The sequence below is a fragment of the Corvus hawaiiensis genome, chromosome 1 (genome assembly GCF_020740725.1).
Source record: "Corvus hawaiiensis isolate bCorHaw1 chromosome 1, bCorHaw1.pri.cur, whole genome shotgun sequence".
In the NCBI taxonomy this organism is placed as follows: Eukaryota; Metazoa; Chordata; class Aves; order Passeriformes; family Corvidae; genus Corvus; species Corvus hawaiiensis.
The window spans coordinates 95879046-95895230 of record NC_063213.1 but is presented as its reverse complement, the minus strand read 5'-3'; the positions used below and the strand labels follow the sequence as shown (position 1 = coordinate 95895230).

Here is a 16185-nt window from a genome sequence, read left to right as displayed (position 1 = left end):
TAATATATTTCAAAATCGGAATTCCAGTTCTACGGCATAACAGTAGCTTCATGGTAGCACAATGGTGTTTAAACCTACAATTCGGTCTTACTTCGGGGGAAAATGGAGGTGAAGCTCTGGCTCCAAAATGGCATATCAGCAGACACAGATACTACCTGGATAAAACCACTTTTATTTATGCCTCTTTTTTTATGTTTATAAAGTTTGCCCTGGAATCATAGAAAAGTTCCCTAAAATGAGCTGAAAACCACACGTTAATGTCTTTTTCTAAAGTGGTCTTTTCTGTCAGAGGAACTCAGTGTTGCCTGAGCAGTCAAACCATGTTTCTGGACTAAATTCCCACTTTCTGAGACCTGCCTCAAGCTGCCACTGCCTGTCAGCGTGAGCCACCCCTGCAGCTCCCTCCTCAGCGGGTTTCCTAAGGTCAGGGCTAATTATTAATGCTCGAGGCAGGAGAAAATTGACATATATTTTCCACACCTCTCTCACACTGTGCAGTAGCAGGAGTAATTAAAACAGGGGATTTCATTAGCAAAGTGTTATTTGTTGTTTCTATAGGAACACAGGTGTGCCCAGACTTTTACAGGAGGAAAATATACAGCAAGGGTGAATCCCTGTGCTGGGTGTTGCAAGGGCAACAGCCAGAGGGGCACAGCCATGGCAGGGGCCTCGGAGGAGCTGCAGGAGGTGTCGGTGCTCCCTGCACCACCCATGGGGACAGCGGGGTCCCTAAAAGGTGACCTGGAAAGGGGTGTGGTCGTGCAAGCTGTGTCTGTCCCGACCTTTCTCAGGCATCTGAGCTTGGGTGTTTCAACCCTGCCTTTATCCAGCCCTGGGACATGAATTCCCCCAGGGAGAGTCCCCGAGTTGCTCTGGGCTCCTTCCTCAAGGCTGTGGGAGCAGAGGGAGCACAGTCTGCAGGACGGCGGAGGTGCTGGGGCTGGGAGTGCCTCAGGTTGGGAATTGTGCCACTACTGCCCCGTGGATCATCCATGATGCTCCATGGGAACGTGCAGCAGCCTTTTTCCCGACCCCACTGATGAGCTCACTGATCGTTAGCATTAAACCTCAAACCCGAACCGTGTCTCCTCCGGTCGGTGGATGCTGGGTGCTCGGGGCAGCCAATGCCCCACGAGTGTCACGGGGGTCTGCTCCGAGGGGGCAGGGGGGACACAGCCCATGGCGCTGGGCAGAGCTGCAGGGCAGGGGCATGGGGGGCCGCGAAAGCGTGGAGCCCTGCCAACCTGGCTGAGGAGCGGATGATGCACTGCAGGCATCATTCCAATGTTTGGGGGAAAATAAACAATTCTCTCTTATCTTCTCCTGAATTCCAGACGGATTTTCTGGAGAAGGGTCATAAAGCCGTGTGGCCAGCTCTGCTCTCGCTCTCACTTAGTCGCGTTGCTCTGATTCACCTCATTGATTTAGAAGTTGGATTTATAAAGTAATAAATGTGTCAGAATGCAGCCAAGAATGTGTCTGAACTGGCTTTCCAGGAACGCAGGGCCAGCTGACGGCAGTGGGAACTGCTGTGTCAGGAGCAGCCACCGGCAGCCGGGGAGTGCCACAAGAACTCCCAGAAGAATTTTAATCCTTTTGCTTGCACAGACCATACCCTCCTCTTCCCATCACTGTTTTCCTCACCCTTCGGTGGTGCCTTTGGAAGCAGGAACAAAACTGAGCTGATTTTTCCTGTCTGGAGGGACAGCAGCCAGTGGATCCCTGCCCTGCCTGCAGCTTCAGACCATTTCACCCCAAAGCTTGGGATCCAGAGTGGGGGGCAGCTTCTGGGGCAGAGCTCAGAGCTGGGGGGTGGCATTTGCAGGGTCCTGTCTGCATCACTTGGGCTTTGTTGACTTGCTTGGCCTCGCTGGGTTAAAGCTTCAGTGCTGCTGTCACTGGGCATTGCAGCAGGAGAGCAGCACTTTGTCTGACCTGTGAAACACAGGGATTCTCACAGGTTTCACCTCCCACCGTCTGTGGGATCAGTTCCTTTCTAGACTCCCCCCCACACTCTCTCCCCTGAAGCTGCCAGGTCTCAGGAGTTACAGAGGTGTGGGCGTGCAGGCCCCACCATCGAAGTACCAAGGATGGAGAATGTTGCTCCTTCGAGGGAGAAGCTTTGTCCCACAGCTGCAGGAGTGGGACAGCCTGAGACCATTGAGACCAGACCTTGGTTTGCAGGACTGCAGAGACAAGCTTTATTTGATTTCTGTGTGCAGCACAGAGCTGACAGAAGGGTGAGAGAGGGTACGGCAGGGGGTGATAGTGGGAGAAGGTGCTTTTTATGATCCATACAGCAGGAGCACATCAGCTGGGATCTGCTTTGCTGTGCTGGGTGAGGTTTGCAGCAGAACAGGCAGTGCCTCAGTGGGCAGCCTGTGTGATCTGCTCCCGGGAGGAGATCACCTTCCCATCCTGGACTTCCTCGAAGATCGTGCGGATCTGGCGGGTGGTTACTGGTCCTGCAATGGGGAAAGAAGGAACCATTATTTCCATGACAGCAAGGAGGAAGTGTGCTAAAGATCTTTGTCTTGAAGATTTATTACTACAACCACCACCTCAGAAACCCAATATAGCACCACATTCCCCCTGCTAAATTGTACAGATTCAGTCTGCTCAGATAATTTCTGACACGTGTTTTGGTATATCGTAAAAATGGCTTATATCAATTCACTTTTGGGAAATATAACAAAATAGTAACTTTAGTAGAAAAGTAAAAGGAATCTGAGCTAAGAAGGTGGGTGAGGGTATGAGAGCTGTGTATGATCAGAGCTTCAGCCAAGACCTGTTCTTACCTTCTTTCACAGGCTGCGAGATGTAGTGGGAAGACATGCTATGGGAGGAGAACAGAGAAAAGGTGGTGACAAACAGGAAAAGAGTGAGTAATCTCCTAGACAAAATCATTGTTTAAACCCTGCCTTTATTTCTTGTACCAATACACGACTAAAATGCTTCTGGAAACTGCCAGTGTCACAACTGAAGGAAAAAACTGGTACAAATGGATGTGTGACACAGGGATTCAGACACCAGTGCAGCACCCATCCCAGCTGCAACAAGCAGCAACTGCTCCCTGCCCAGGATCACACAGACATGGGAAGATTGGAGGTGGAAGCCAGCAGTGCTGCAGGGCCATTGTAACCACTGGGCTGTTGTGGACTGGTGAGACTGGAAATGGAGACCCTGTTGCATGCAATGGGTCAGGGAACGGGCTGAGAGAACCCTCTAGGGGATGCCGGTGGCTCATTTTCTGATTTCTTTGCTATGACCCATCTCCTCCCACCCACCCACCCAGCAAAGCCCCTCACGCACTGGGCGTCCTCGCCCTCCAGGAGCCGGCGGTACGTGGCGATCTCCTGCTCCAGGCGGCACTTGACGTCCAGCAGGACCCTGTACTCGTGGTTCTGGCGCTCCATGTCACAGCGCAGCTCGGCCAGCTGCTCCTCCACGCTGGTGATCAGCATCTGCAGCTGGGCCAGCTGGGTGCCGTAGCGCGCTTCGGTGTCGGCCAGGGTGCCCTCCAGGGCCGCTTTCTGTGGGACGGGGACGGGGACGGGCTCAGGGGGCAGCCGGGGTGGGCACAGCCCTGCGCCCCCCGCCCCGCCGGCAGCCGAGCCCTCGTACCGTGCTGAGCTGGGACTGCAGGTCGATCTCCAGGCTCTGGATCGTGCGCCGCAGCTCCGTGATCTCCGTCTTGCCGCTCTGCAGCTGCTCCGTGTTGATGGCCACCTCCCGGTTCAGCTCTTCCGTCTGCAGCGAGGCAAAGCCGTGCCCTCAGAGCCCCAGCAGCGGGCACAGCCCCTGCCCTGCGCCCGCTGCTCGCCGCCAGCTCCTCACCTTGCTGAAGAACCACTGCTCGGCGTCCCTGCGGTTCTTCTCCGCCAGGCTCTCGTACTGCTCCCGCATCTCCGCCAGGATCTTGGTGAGGTCGATGCCAGGAGCAGCGTCCATCTCCACACTGATCTCCCCACCCACCTGCCCACGCAGGGCAGTCATTTCCTGACACAAAAAGAGACACAACACATCTTCATGCAATCCAAGAACCAGCATATAAAATGTTCCTTTTGAGGAACACTTTAGGAGAGGGAGCATTTGGGGCCTGATCAACAGGGAACAAACTGGGGTCTTTGCTCCATGACCACAAATAAAATAATTCAAATTCTTGAGAAATCCCCACTGGAGTTACTTCTCCAGAGAATAAAGCAGAGCCTGTAGCTGGTTCATTTCTCAGGGAACAAACCTTCCCAGCCAGAAGCTGTGAGGGTTGTTAATAAACCTCTAACAGCCACAGTGGGTATTACTGACATGGCAAGTGGTGAGTGGGAGTTCTGCAGGCTCCAGGGAGAATGTGCTGCTGTCCAGAGTGTATCCCCTCTGCTGCCTCACCAGCACTTCTCACCTCCTGCCCAGCAGTTCAGAACTCAGTGTAGCCTTAAAGGCTGGACTGGAACTCAAGTCTAAGGGCCCAGGGTGGCCTTTTTAGAGCCCGACTCCGTGCTCACCTCCTCGTGGTTCTTCTTCAGATAAGCCAGCTCCTCCTTCAGATTCTCAATCTGCATCTCCAGGTCAGCTCTGGACAGGGTCAGCTCATCCAGGACGCGACGCAGCCCATTGATATCGGCCTCCACGCTCATGCGCAGAGCCTGCTCCGACTCAAACCTGGGGACACACACACAGTCAGCAAAGCTGCACGAGCTCCCGCCAGCTGGGCACACAGCACCCGGGTTTGCTGTTTGCTCCCTCCACACTGCTGTTGGCATTGTGGCAGTACTACATGGCCCCATTGACCACTTTCCTATGGGGAATGCTGAGGAAAGTGGAGGAAAACTGATAAAAAAGTGTCCACCTGAGTCCATAACATCACCCTGCTCCTGACACCACCAGGCCTTGGTACTGGCCCTGGGCTCTGCACACACACATTAGGTGCACAGAGAGGCACAGGGCAAGGTTTCTGCACAGGAGAGGCTGTGCCACAGATGAACAAGCAATAGCAATAAAATAGTGGGTTTGGATGGAAGCAACGCAATTCCTGGGTGCCTGTAAGACTGAGATAACCATCTGCTTTGGAAATTGCACCCTCATTTTAAAGGCTTTGCTTCCACATTGCCTTTCTAGGGTTTGGATGGGATTTTCTCCTGATTTCATCAAACTTCCCTGCACACTTTACTCTGTTTTTCCCTGGAAATGTGGCTTACTTGGTCCTGAAGTCATCTGCTGTCAGCCTGGCATTGTCAATCTGCAGCAAGAGGTTGGAATTGTCGACTGTGGCCACCAATACCTGGGCAGTGAAAGATAAAGTGTCAGGAATTCCTCCTGGCTGAGTGTTGGCACAGGAACAACAGTTTTGGGGAAGTTTGGCATTTCCTTAGCAGAAGTGTGTCTGGAATCAGGACAAGTGAGATGCAGCTAAGACTGACTGCAAGAAGCGACCAGTTACTCCAACCTCCCTTTCCAAAAATCCATCAGTAAATGCTTCAAAAGGAGAGTGAGGCCACATAAGATGTGTGAGATCTGATGGTGGCCTTTGTCCCTATCCTTCAGGGCAGGTGCTGATTGTGATAAGGTCAGAGGGACCAATGAGGTGTCTGTGCTTGGCACACCTTGTTCTCAGATGGATTTAATTTGTTGGCAGCAGAAATGGATCAAAAGGCAGCGAGCAGGTGCCTACAGATTCTGATTTTCATATGACCAAAGCAGGAGCAAATAACCCACACTGGGAGGAGATTCAAGTCAGAGTTCAGGAGAACTCTGTTGAGGACGGGGGGGAAAACGGACTCCCTGCATCCTTTGCCAGCACTCCTGCAGCTCCAGCTGTACACGGCTTCCGGAATTGCTGGGGGCAAGTCATACATGGGAAGTAACAGAGAACGATGTAAACTTGAGCATTTCCTCCAAAATGGTATGCTGGGACTCAAATCAAAGGGAGAGGAATCCCCCCAAGCTGCCTGGGCTGGGGCCTTTGCACCAATTCCAGCCCTGGGGCAGCAAGTGCTGAAAGAGGCAAAAAACCTGTTATTGGACAGTTCCATTTTTTTATCATCTAAATCTCCTTAGTAGGAGGAGCTGAAACAAGTTTGCAAATTCTTTGCCTGAATGTTTCCAAACCTGACATCAGTGTTTCATAGTTTGCCCACAGCTGCAAGTTTCCCTGAACCTTCATTTTAAACTCCCAAGAACACACATGATCAGTGCAGACTTGTCTGTATTCTTCATTTTTGTGTTACATCCTCTTATATCTGTTCCTCCCAGTGGAAAGCTGCCACTTGTCCCAGTTACAAGGATGTAACCAAAAGCTGACATTGAGACATTTCCAGCCGGGCACTCCACATATGCCACTGGGACACTTTTTACGACATAATTAGTGCTGACTAATTACAGAGGTAACAGTCATTGTTTCTGCTTCCTCTCTGACACACAACGTCCCACTGTGTTAATCCCAGCATCCTACCTTGTTCCTGAGCTCCTCGATAGTCCTGTAGTAGGGGCTGTAGTCACGGTCAGGACCAGGTCCCTGCTTCTTGTACCACTCCCTGATCTTGACCTCCAGGTCGGTGTTGGCCTCCTCCAGGGCTCGCACCTTGTCCAGGTAGGCGGCCAGGCGGTCGTTGAGGTTCTGCATCGTCTCCTTCTCCCCCGCCGGCAGGATGCCATCGCCGCCTCCAAAGCCGCCTCCAAAGCCTCCCCCAAAGCCGGCCCCAAAGCCGGCCCCAAAGCCGGCCCCATAGCTGCCCCCAAAGCCCCCGCCGAGGGCCCCTCCTGCGCTGCTGCAGTAGCTGCCCCCAAAGCCACTGCCGAGCCCCGAGACCACGCGGGAAGAGACCGAGTAGCTGCCAGAGCCCCCGTGGACGCTGGGGGCCCTGTACCCTCCTCCCCCAACACGCACGGAGGAAAGCCTGCTGGAGCCTCCCCCCAGGCTCCCGAATCCCTTGAGGGACGTGGAGGAGGAGTATTGCCTGACAGTGGTGCTCATGCTGGAGGCTGGAGAGAGAGGCGGCTCGGCAGCGCAGCAGCAGCAGCAGCAGCAGCGAGTGCTCGCTCTCCTGCCTCGGGGCCCTTTATAGCCCGGCCAGGAGGCGTTGCCACACGGGGCTTTTCGACACCCCTGACAGCCAGAGCCAAATTCCAGAATCATCATTTTCCTCTCCTTGATTTCACATCTTTTGTCACATCCCAGCAGCAACACTATGGCTCACATGGGACTTTCTTCCTCTTTCCTTTCCGGCACCTGGTGTGATCCAGGTCCCTGCTCAGGGCTATGTTTTGGCATTCCCAGTGTCCATTCCAGCTCTACTCGCTACTCTCTCATGAAGTGACACAAGGGAATCCTCTGTCATCCACCAAGTCACCTGCAAGTATCATTGCAAAAATCTACAAATCTATTTATTTGTTTTTTAAAAGCGTCTAAAGCCAAGGAAAGCTGCTGACTTAAGAGCTCTGAGCATCCATAATCTTTATATGGGCCAAGCCAAAGCCAAATGGAAACTTTCCTGTCAGGACCTTTATCGCAGGACAAGCACAGACCTGGCAGGATTTGTGTACTGATACAGGATTTGGCAGAAATCTTATAGCTCAAAAAAGAATAAACTCCAGCAATTTCTGTTTATGTACCAGTCTGAGCTGAATCTCCCTACGGAGACTGGAAAGTCCCTGCAGTAGTGGTGTTTCAGTCGGTTTAAAGGGCAGATGAGTAATGTTTCCCAGTGGTACCTGCTTTGCTCCATCACCTTTCCCAAATCCCACAGAAACAGCCTGTGACTTCTAAAAATGTGTAGGAGCTAAAAAATCCTGTGCCACAATTTCTGCTCTCTCAACACTGAGGCAGGGTTTAATGCTTAAACATTCTAAATCAGAGGAGAGGGACTGAAACTCCATCGGACACCCACAGCCAGGGCTAGTTACTCGCAATTCCTGATGGGAAGAGAAGGATCAATCCTTATCAATGGGAAGACCGTGATCTGTCTTTATCAATGGGAAGAGTAGAATAAATCCTTATCGGTAGGAAAAGTATGACCAATCCTTATCAGTGCTTGTGCTATAAGCTTTTTCCTACAGATTTGCAGCTGAATGCCAGTGGTAACTCAGCAGGACCAGCATCACCTCTGTCAAAAGTGCTGATGGGCAAAGCCCAACACATCCAGCACTGGGGGACCCTGCAAGCCCCGAGGGTTTGACCGGGCCAGCACAGAGGGGAGGGACAGTGCTGAGCACACTTGCCCCAGGCTACTGAGGGACTAAGCAGAATGATTACAGCAACACAGCTGGACAGGTATTGGCGTGAAAAAAAAGCAGCAAAGAAGCAGGAAATGAGGCACTGCACTGTTTTATTCCTTCCTGGGAAAAAAGCCCTTCACTGATGCGACGCCAGCTCTTGCTGTGTGCAGTGGAAAATCGCACACCCAGCCCGGCTTGCCTGGCTCCATCCATGGCATTCTCAATAAAAGAAGTTATTTTTGCTTTTCACAGAGGTGCCTGTGAGGTAGCGAAGGAGTTATAGGGATTAGGAACCCTTTTGTGTTTTCCCTCCCGTTGTGATCTCCTTCCTTCCCAGCCCCCTCCGGCTGTTTTCACGTTATAATGCACTTAACTGATTTTGGAGGTGCTCTGATGTTCCCAGAGCCTCACCCTCGGTAATTCATGGTGCCTCCTTTCTTTCATGTTCCCCGAAGGACACAATAACAACAAGGCTTTATCTGCCTCCTGTTAGATCTCAGGACTTCACAGCAGTCACACTCCCTTTAGCAGCTCCAGGAGTGTGGGGTGACTTTCTGGGCGGCCACCAAGCTTAACCAGAGAGAGACTCTGGATCCTCTCAGTCGAGGGCTCTACTCTCTGGACAGCACTGCCTCACTCCCGTGGGCTTCAGATTTCTGACTACCCAAGCTGCAAAATCTGGGAGTTTGAAATGCACAAGTTCCTCATCCCTCAGAGAGCTGGGGAAGGAGGCACAACCTCCTGGGCACAACCTCCTGGGCACAACCTGGTTGGCAAAGAGCAGAATGAGCAGAGGACGGTGCTCAGCTTCCAGCACCATCCTGGGGCAACCTGGCAGGCGGAAGATCAGATGTTCCTGGCCTGCTTCCCTCTGCGGTGGGGGGTACAGGATTACCCAACAGCCGTCGTGTGAGAGCTGTGCTCCAGAGTCATCCCAGGCCACCCCTGCTCCCAGTTCTTCCAGATGTGCTCCCTTTGCTCTTGTTTGCTCCAGCAAACACCCTCCTGCTCCAGGCAATTCCCATGTTGGCCCTGAGCCTCCCACATGGGCTAAAACCTGTGCTGTGAGGTCTGGCCCCCCTCAGGTCACCCACACATTTTAGGCCAAGTTACAAGTCAGCCTGAAGGTGACAACTGCCCTGACATGAGGCAAAGCCCTTCCACAGCCCATGGGCTGGGGAAACCTGGACTTATGGCTTTTCCTTCTGTATTATCACAACCTCAGCCCATGTTTCAGTTCTTTTACCGTGTGTGGCAGATGTCAGACAGACTATCTGGAGATTGTCCTGCAATATCAGCTTTTCCCTGATCTTTTTCAACCAATGCTTTTGCTGGTCAGCTGCTTCCCTGGCCCCTGACTGAGCTCCTGAACAGCAATCCCACACCAGCCCCACTCTGACATCAGAAGCCCTCAGCACAGAGTTCCCCTGCACTGGCTGTCAATGGGACATCAGGATACAGAGGAGCAGTACTGCTTCAGCTATTTTATGTACCAGAAGAATTCAATCTCCCAGGCTCTCCTGAAGCTTGCACCCACAACAAATTCCCTTGAGATAAAAGAAAAAAGGAACACATCATAATGCTCGGGAGATGGTATCGGCGTCTGTTCCAGCAAGAAGCATGCCAGAGATGCTATCTCTGCCTCGTGTGCTGCAGTGGGGAGGAAAGAACTGAACTCCTCCGTTTGCTTAGGAGGGGAGGTGACCTTACCTGTTGGGGTGACCATGCTGCACACACAGTGCTCAGAGTGGGGAGGGCTGGTGTGAAACGGCCATGGTCAGTGTGGTGCGTTTGCCTCAAACAGTAACATCTAATTGTGCTTTTAATGTCATGAATAAGAGCTAATTAGGAGTCATTGGGTTTCCCCTGTGGGCCAGCTTCTCCCGAGTGTGCCTCCCACAGCAATTCCCAGCTCAGTGGGAACTCACTGAAGGTTGCAGCCCTGGGAAAGGTGTCTCCTGCATGTGAGGAATGGAAGGGACAGGCTCCACCCTTGCTGATGGGTTTGCCCTGTAAGTCTGAACAACACAAAATAGGTAAAAAATATATCAAGGTGCGGAGTGACATATGATGTCTTTGTTTCTATCTCAGCTGTCGATTCTTTACCATCTGCCCGGACATGTCCTGACGGCCCCCTACATTATCTGGAGAAAGCGATCCCAGATCCTATTACCATGAAAGGAAACAGTGGCTGTGTGTGCAATGGAAACTCCCTCTGGGCAGCGCAGGGCACTTTGCCATCAGCCAGCGAGCCGAGCCTCTGCTGCCCAAGCTGCAGGGTGAGGGTGATGCCCACCCTATTTAATCCCCTCCTGCCCACCCCAAGAGACTGAGAGATGGACAGCACAGCCCAGCCCAGCTGCTGCAGAGGGGAGGAGGCAGCAATGGAGGCAGTCGGGTGAAGAGGAGGACAAGGGGAGCGACTCTGTATTGTCCTCCAGGCTCCAAACTGGAGCAGTGAAGCCAGACCTTGCTGTGCCAGTGGGACCCTTCAGCTGCCCCATTGGTGGCCCCATATCAGGGCCACTCTCCTCTCCCTCTCCCTCTCCCTCTCCTCCCATGAATGTGGAACAGGGTGATGTTCCTCCATTTGGCCCAGGTCCTGAGTGGTTTGCAGAGCATCAGACAAGGTCCCAGCTCATGGTGTTTCATGAGTCACCTCCACCAGTGAGGGCCATGCTGGGGCACAGATCTGCTCCCCAGCAGGGACACACTCTGCCTGTTTTGGCACAGTGTGTTCCAAGGAGACCCCTTCAATGGAGTGATTCCCGGGGAATCAGCACTGCTGACAGCCAGTCCATAGCTCCGCTGCCCTTCTGAGTGGCCAGGCAGCGCGGGGCAGTGAGGTTCTCTCCGCTGCATTCAGGGATCATGGACCCATCTGGCACGAGATGGTCATTCCACGATTGTCAAAGCTCTTCCCCCAGTCCCACTGCAGGTGTTCATCCTCATGGCCACCCAGGCACTGTGACAGCCCTGTGCACTGCCAGCCCACTGCAGGCTGAGCACGGCCTCTCTGCTGGCACATCTTAGCAAGGAAGATACTGAACAAATTGTGATCACACCAGTCCTGTCTCCAAGGGCTGGCTCAGCCCTCCTGCCTCTGCCTGGGGACAAGGGACCCATTCCAGCAAGCCCAGCACTGCACAGTTTGGCTCCCTGTGGGCTGTCTCCAGTGATGTGACAACTCGTAGAGTCCAGCCCAGGCTCTCAGGCAAGTGACAATGTGTGGAACCATGGACCAGATCTGGGGATTCCCTGGTCCAGAGCCCAAGGGACAAGCTGCTCCGACACCGTGTGGGACCAAGGCTCTCCCTGTGAATCTCCCTGAGCTGCAGTCAGAGGTGTGACCACAGTCACTCTGGTGGGTGGAAGAAGGACAGACTGACACACCTCAGGGTTTGTTTTACTCAGACAGAAGAATATTCGTTACGTCTGAGCAGAGCCAAAGTCCCAAGCCACCAGGAATTGCTTGAGCTCTATCTCCACAGCAAACTCCAACCTTTGGAGTTTCCCACGTTAGTTTTTCAGCATCTGTTTTCCAGGTAGCAGCAGCTCTTGCATTTTCTCATGTCTCATTCTTCGGTGTGGCAATACGATCACACCCTGTCTGCTCATTCCTCTCCCCTCACTGAGCACAGCAGAGCCAGCAGCAAGTCACACATACATTCTGCTGACTGTGGGCAACAAACAGCGGCTCCCACATTCATCCTTCGCCCACACCCGCTGCACCCCCAGGGCAAGGTCTTCAGCCGAGTGGGAATCCCGGCTTGGGACACCCGTCATGGTGGTGGTGGGGTGAGGCAGGTACCAGCATTGCCCTGGGGACACTTGCGCTCACAGAAGGGAATCGCAATTTAATCCCCATTCTGGGGTGAGGCCAGTCATGCCAAAGGACCCCAGGGGGATGTGACAAACCTGCTGGTGGTGACAGGGACTCCACCAGCCCTATGATTCCTCCACAGGAGCCTCTGCTGGCATTTAGTGCCCTCCTGCATACAGGCTGTGTCCTGGCCCCATGCAGACCCTGCCCAGCAGCACAGCCCCGATGACCAGGAGGATGGGCAGGAGCAATGGAAGCAGCCCCCACAGACTGTGATTTCCAGCTCCTCCTCGGTGGAACTCCAGCTCTGGGCTCAGTCCCCTCTGGAAGAGGGCTGTGGCCTGGCCCCTCAGGTAGGACTAACACTGCTGTGTGTTCTGGATCTCCCCTGCCCTCCCTCTCTCTTGCTCCTCAAGGGCTGATGGTTGTGGCAGGTGCTGCCTGTGAGGCTGTGCCATGGCCTTGGTGCAGCAGGGCCTCATCACCTTGTGCACTTGAGGCGACATTGGGGCCATGCTCCCAGGAGGCCACCACAGCTGCTGGGAGGGTAAGGGGCTGCCCAGCCCTTGTGCTGGGGAGATGTACCCCAGAGCAGTCCCTGTAACCGGGCTGTGCTGTCGCTTCCCACACGATGGTAATGACTTGGCTACTTGTTAATCTGTACTTGGCAGGGAGTTTTATGGAGTCATTAACAAGACTGAAACAGTCGGTGCCTACCAGAGGCCCCTGGCAATAAACCTGCCCCATCCCTCCCTGGCTTCCCCCAAGGACCTGAGCCCCCCACCCACAGCCCTGCTAAAGCCCATGTCAGGACCCCGTTCCCGCTCCTGCTCCCTTGCCATGCCCACGGCACTCCTGGTCACGGGCCACTGCTCCACCCTGGAGCTCTAATGATACTAATGATTTTCTGAACACGAGTTGGGAGTGCAGAGCCAAGGCCCATCAGCCGTGTCTGGCAGGAGGCGATGGCTTGCCTGGACCTGGCACATGCTGGCCCCGCTCTCGCCTGGAGCACTGTGAATTCTCCAAGATGTAATAGTAATTACATGCCGCAGCTCTGTAATCAGCTTCACCTCTGTTATTACTCTGTTAATCCGAACCTCTGGCTCAGCCCAGTGCTGCGGGACCAGTGGGTGCTTGGGATAAACTCCATACCCTGCTCAGTGTGTGAATGTGGTTCTGTACCACCAGGGCTGGGCTGAGACTCTCAGGCAGAACCGAATGGTGGGACCCCAGTGGTGCCAATGGTCCTGGTGTCCCGATGGTCCTGGTGGTACTGATGGTCCCAATGGTTCCCATGCCCTGGCTGCTCAGTAGTGCCGGTGGTGCTGGTGGTCCCGATGCCCCTGTGATGCCGATGCCCCCCACCCCGCGGGAACCCCAGATGTGATCGGACTGCAGCTGGACAGCTGCGCTGCGACCTGCCCCGGAGACCGGTGCTGGGATCCCTCTCTGGGCTGTGGGCTGGTGCAGAGAGACCCGGTGGGACCCCTGGGGAGCGGGGGGATCCGAAGGGACCCGCTAAGACCGGAGGACCGGTGGGACCGGGAGGATCCGGGGGTCCCGGAGGCACCTGGTGGGATATCGGTTGGGATCCGAGGATACCCGGTGGGAGCGGGAGGATCCCGGGGTCCCGATGGGAGCGGGCGGGACGCGCCGGGCGGTGCCCGGGGGCGCGATCGCTGCGCACGGGCGCCCCCTGCTGGCAGCGGAGGGCGCGGCGGGACGGGGCGGAGCGCGGCGGGGACGGGGCGGGAGCGCGGGGGTGCAGCGAGGAGTGCGGGGCAGTTCTGGGGTGTGCAGGGCTACTGGGGGTGCTAATGTGTGCAGGGCTGTGCGGGGCAGTTCTGGGGTGTGCAGGGCTGCTGGGGGTGCTAATGTGTGCAGGGCTGTGCGGGGCAGTTCTGGGGTGTGCAGGGCTGCTGGGGGTGCTAATGTGTGCAGGGCTGTGCGGGGCAGTTCTGGGGTGTGCAGGGCTGCTGGGGGTGCTAATGTGTGCAGGGCTGTGCGGGGCAGTTCTGGGGTGTGCAGGGCTGCTGGGGGTGCTAATGTGTGCAGGGCTGTGCGGGGCGGTTCTGGGGTGTGCAGGGCTGCTGGGGGTGCTAATGTGTGCAGGGCTGTGCGGGGCAGTTCTGGGGTGTGCAGGGCTGCTGGGGGTGCTAATGTGTGCAGGGCTGTGCGGGGCAGTTCTGGGGTGTGCAGGGCTGCTGGGGGTGCTAATGTGTGCAGGGGTGTGCGGGGGATACTGGGATGTGCAGGGCTGCAGGAAGGTTCTGGTACTAAGGGGGGGTACTAAGGTGTGCAGGGGTGTGCACATGTGCCCTGTGGGCAGCCGATCCCTGCCTGCATCCTGCCCGCGCTGGTCCCCGCGCCCCAGCAGCGCCTCAGTTCCCCAGCAGGGTGGGCAGCCCCCGGTGCCGCTGCCGCAGAGCCGGGCCCGCGGTCGGAGCCGCCGCACGGCCGGGGCGGGCGCTGAGCCGGCAGCTGCGTCCCGCTGGGCAGAGCCGGGCGGAGAGGGGAGGAGAAGGGCGTGAGCAGGTGTGTAAGGTGAGCACACTCGTGTGTTCGCCTGGCGTGCGCAGTTCTGACTCGCACCCGGGGCTGATCCCCACACACAGGCTACGGGGAGAGTCCCGCTGGCACCGGGCACTGCCGGGGAACACGGGTCTTGTCAGTGTGGACCCTGCTCTGCTGCAGCCCCGTGCCTCTGACCGACCCCCAGGTGCACAGCACAAGGGTGAGAGCCCGGACCGTGGCATGCGGGAACCGTGCAGGGCTCCTTCCCGAGTGATCCCCCCTGGGGATGCCCCCAGCCCCTGGCCCTGAGATGCCACTGTGCACTGCTCCAGCTCCCACTCCCACTCCAGCTCCAGTTGCACAGGCCCCACTGAGATGGGTTGGACCTTGTCAGTCCTGTGCAATGGCTCTCAGTTTTGATAGCCCCATGAGCCAAGACCCTTTGGAATCTGCTGGCCCACAGCTGCCAGGAATATGTCCACTGGCCCAGTGATAACGTCCCAGGGATAATCCCTGTGGAATTGGTCATGGTGAGGGACACCAGGGGCACAGACCAGACCGGCTGTGCCCTGCATGGTCAGACCCCTCACAGAGTCAGGCAGGCACCTTTCGTCTGGGTCTGCTGAGACTGTGGGACTGGGACACCGCTGGGATCCCAGCACAGGCAAGGCTCTGTCCCCCGGGGAGAGAGCAGTGTCTGGGTGTTCAGTCACCCCATGGGATGTCCAGGCTGGAGAACACAGGGCCCCACACCTGCATGAGCCCAGTGGTGTGCACCCACCCAGCACCCCGACTGCGGGTGCTCCCCTCTACATCGTCCACCTCGCTGCCCCCGCGGTCCCCGTGAGTCATGGAATGCATTCCTGGGGCAGGAGGGGACATGTGCGCTGCAGGAACAGGCCAGGTGCGTCATCCCCTCCCTCCCACGCCCGGGGCAGGGGCGGCCCAGCTCCAAGCTGAAACTTGTCTGACAGTAATTACAGGGGAGATGAAGACTTCAGAGGATTCACATTCCTTTTGGGCCATGCCTGGGAAAGAACTTTCACCATCAGCCAGCTCCTGAGAAATAACTTTCCACCTGCGTGGCCCAGCCGCAGCCCTGCCCAGGGAGCCCAGTGGGACTGGGGCGCTCCTGCCAGCCCCATTTTGGCTTTGTTTCTCTGCAGAGAGCCCCGACCCCTCTCCTGCTGTCCCAAGAGCTCCCTCAGGCCAGGGTGCTGGTGCCTTCTTTCCCTGTGTGGGGTCAGTGCAGCTCAGTGCACAGCACAGCTGGGGTCTGACCGCCCTTCCCTGGGGGTCAGAGTAGGTGGTTGTGGTGACTGGAAGCTGAGGGGGATTTGCATCAGTGTCCCCAAGAGATTGGAGCCACATGGGTGGCCAGTCAGGCCCTTCCATTGGAGCCTTGTCAGGCCCTTTACCTTTGCTTTGGCTGGGGACAGCTCCCCAGTGACTGCCCAGGACCTGGGGCTTCGACTCAGTGCATTGTGAGGAGCTGGGGAGACTTGGGGGACACGTGAGACTCCCTGGGTGAGGGACCATATCTGCTCAGGGCACTCCTGTCACCCACAGCTGGCACACAGCCTTCCCAAATTACAGACTGGGCTGGACCCACCAAGCCCCTTGGACATGTTCTG

At 55.8% G+C, this 16185-nt stretch overlaps 1 protein-coding gene across 1 annotated transcript; it reads right to left on the bottom strand.

The window, feature by feature from the left end:
- Nucleotides 1–2177: 2177 nt before the first annotated feature.
- On the bottom strand, nt 2178–7036 carry LOC125332432 (keratin, type I cytoskeletal 14-like). Its single transcript, XM_048317245.1, has 8 exons — nt 6449–7036; nt 5196–5278; nt 4503–4659; nt 3838–3999; nt 3625–3750; nt 3313–3533; nt 2799–2836; nt 2178–2465 (listed from the first exon to the last, which is right to left on the bottom strand). Exons 1-8 carry the CDS (start codon nt 6968–6970, stop codon nt 2368–2370), a joined length of 1407 nt encoding a protein of 468 aa, XP_048173202.1. The 5' UTR covers nt 6971–7036; the 3' UTR covers nt 2178–2367.
- Nucleotides 7037–16185: the final 9149 nt, after the last annotated feature.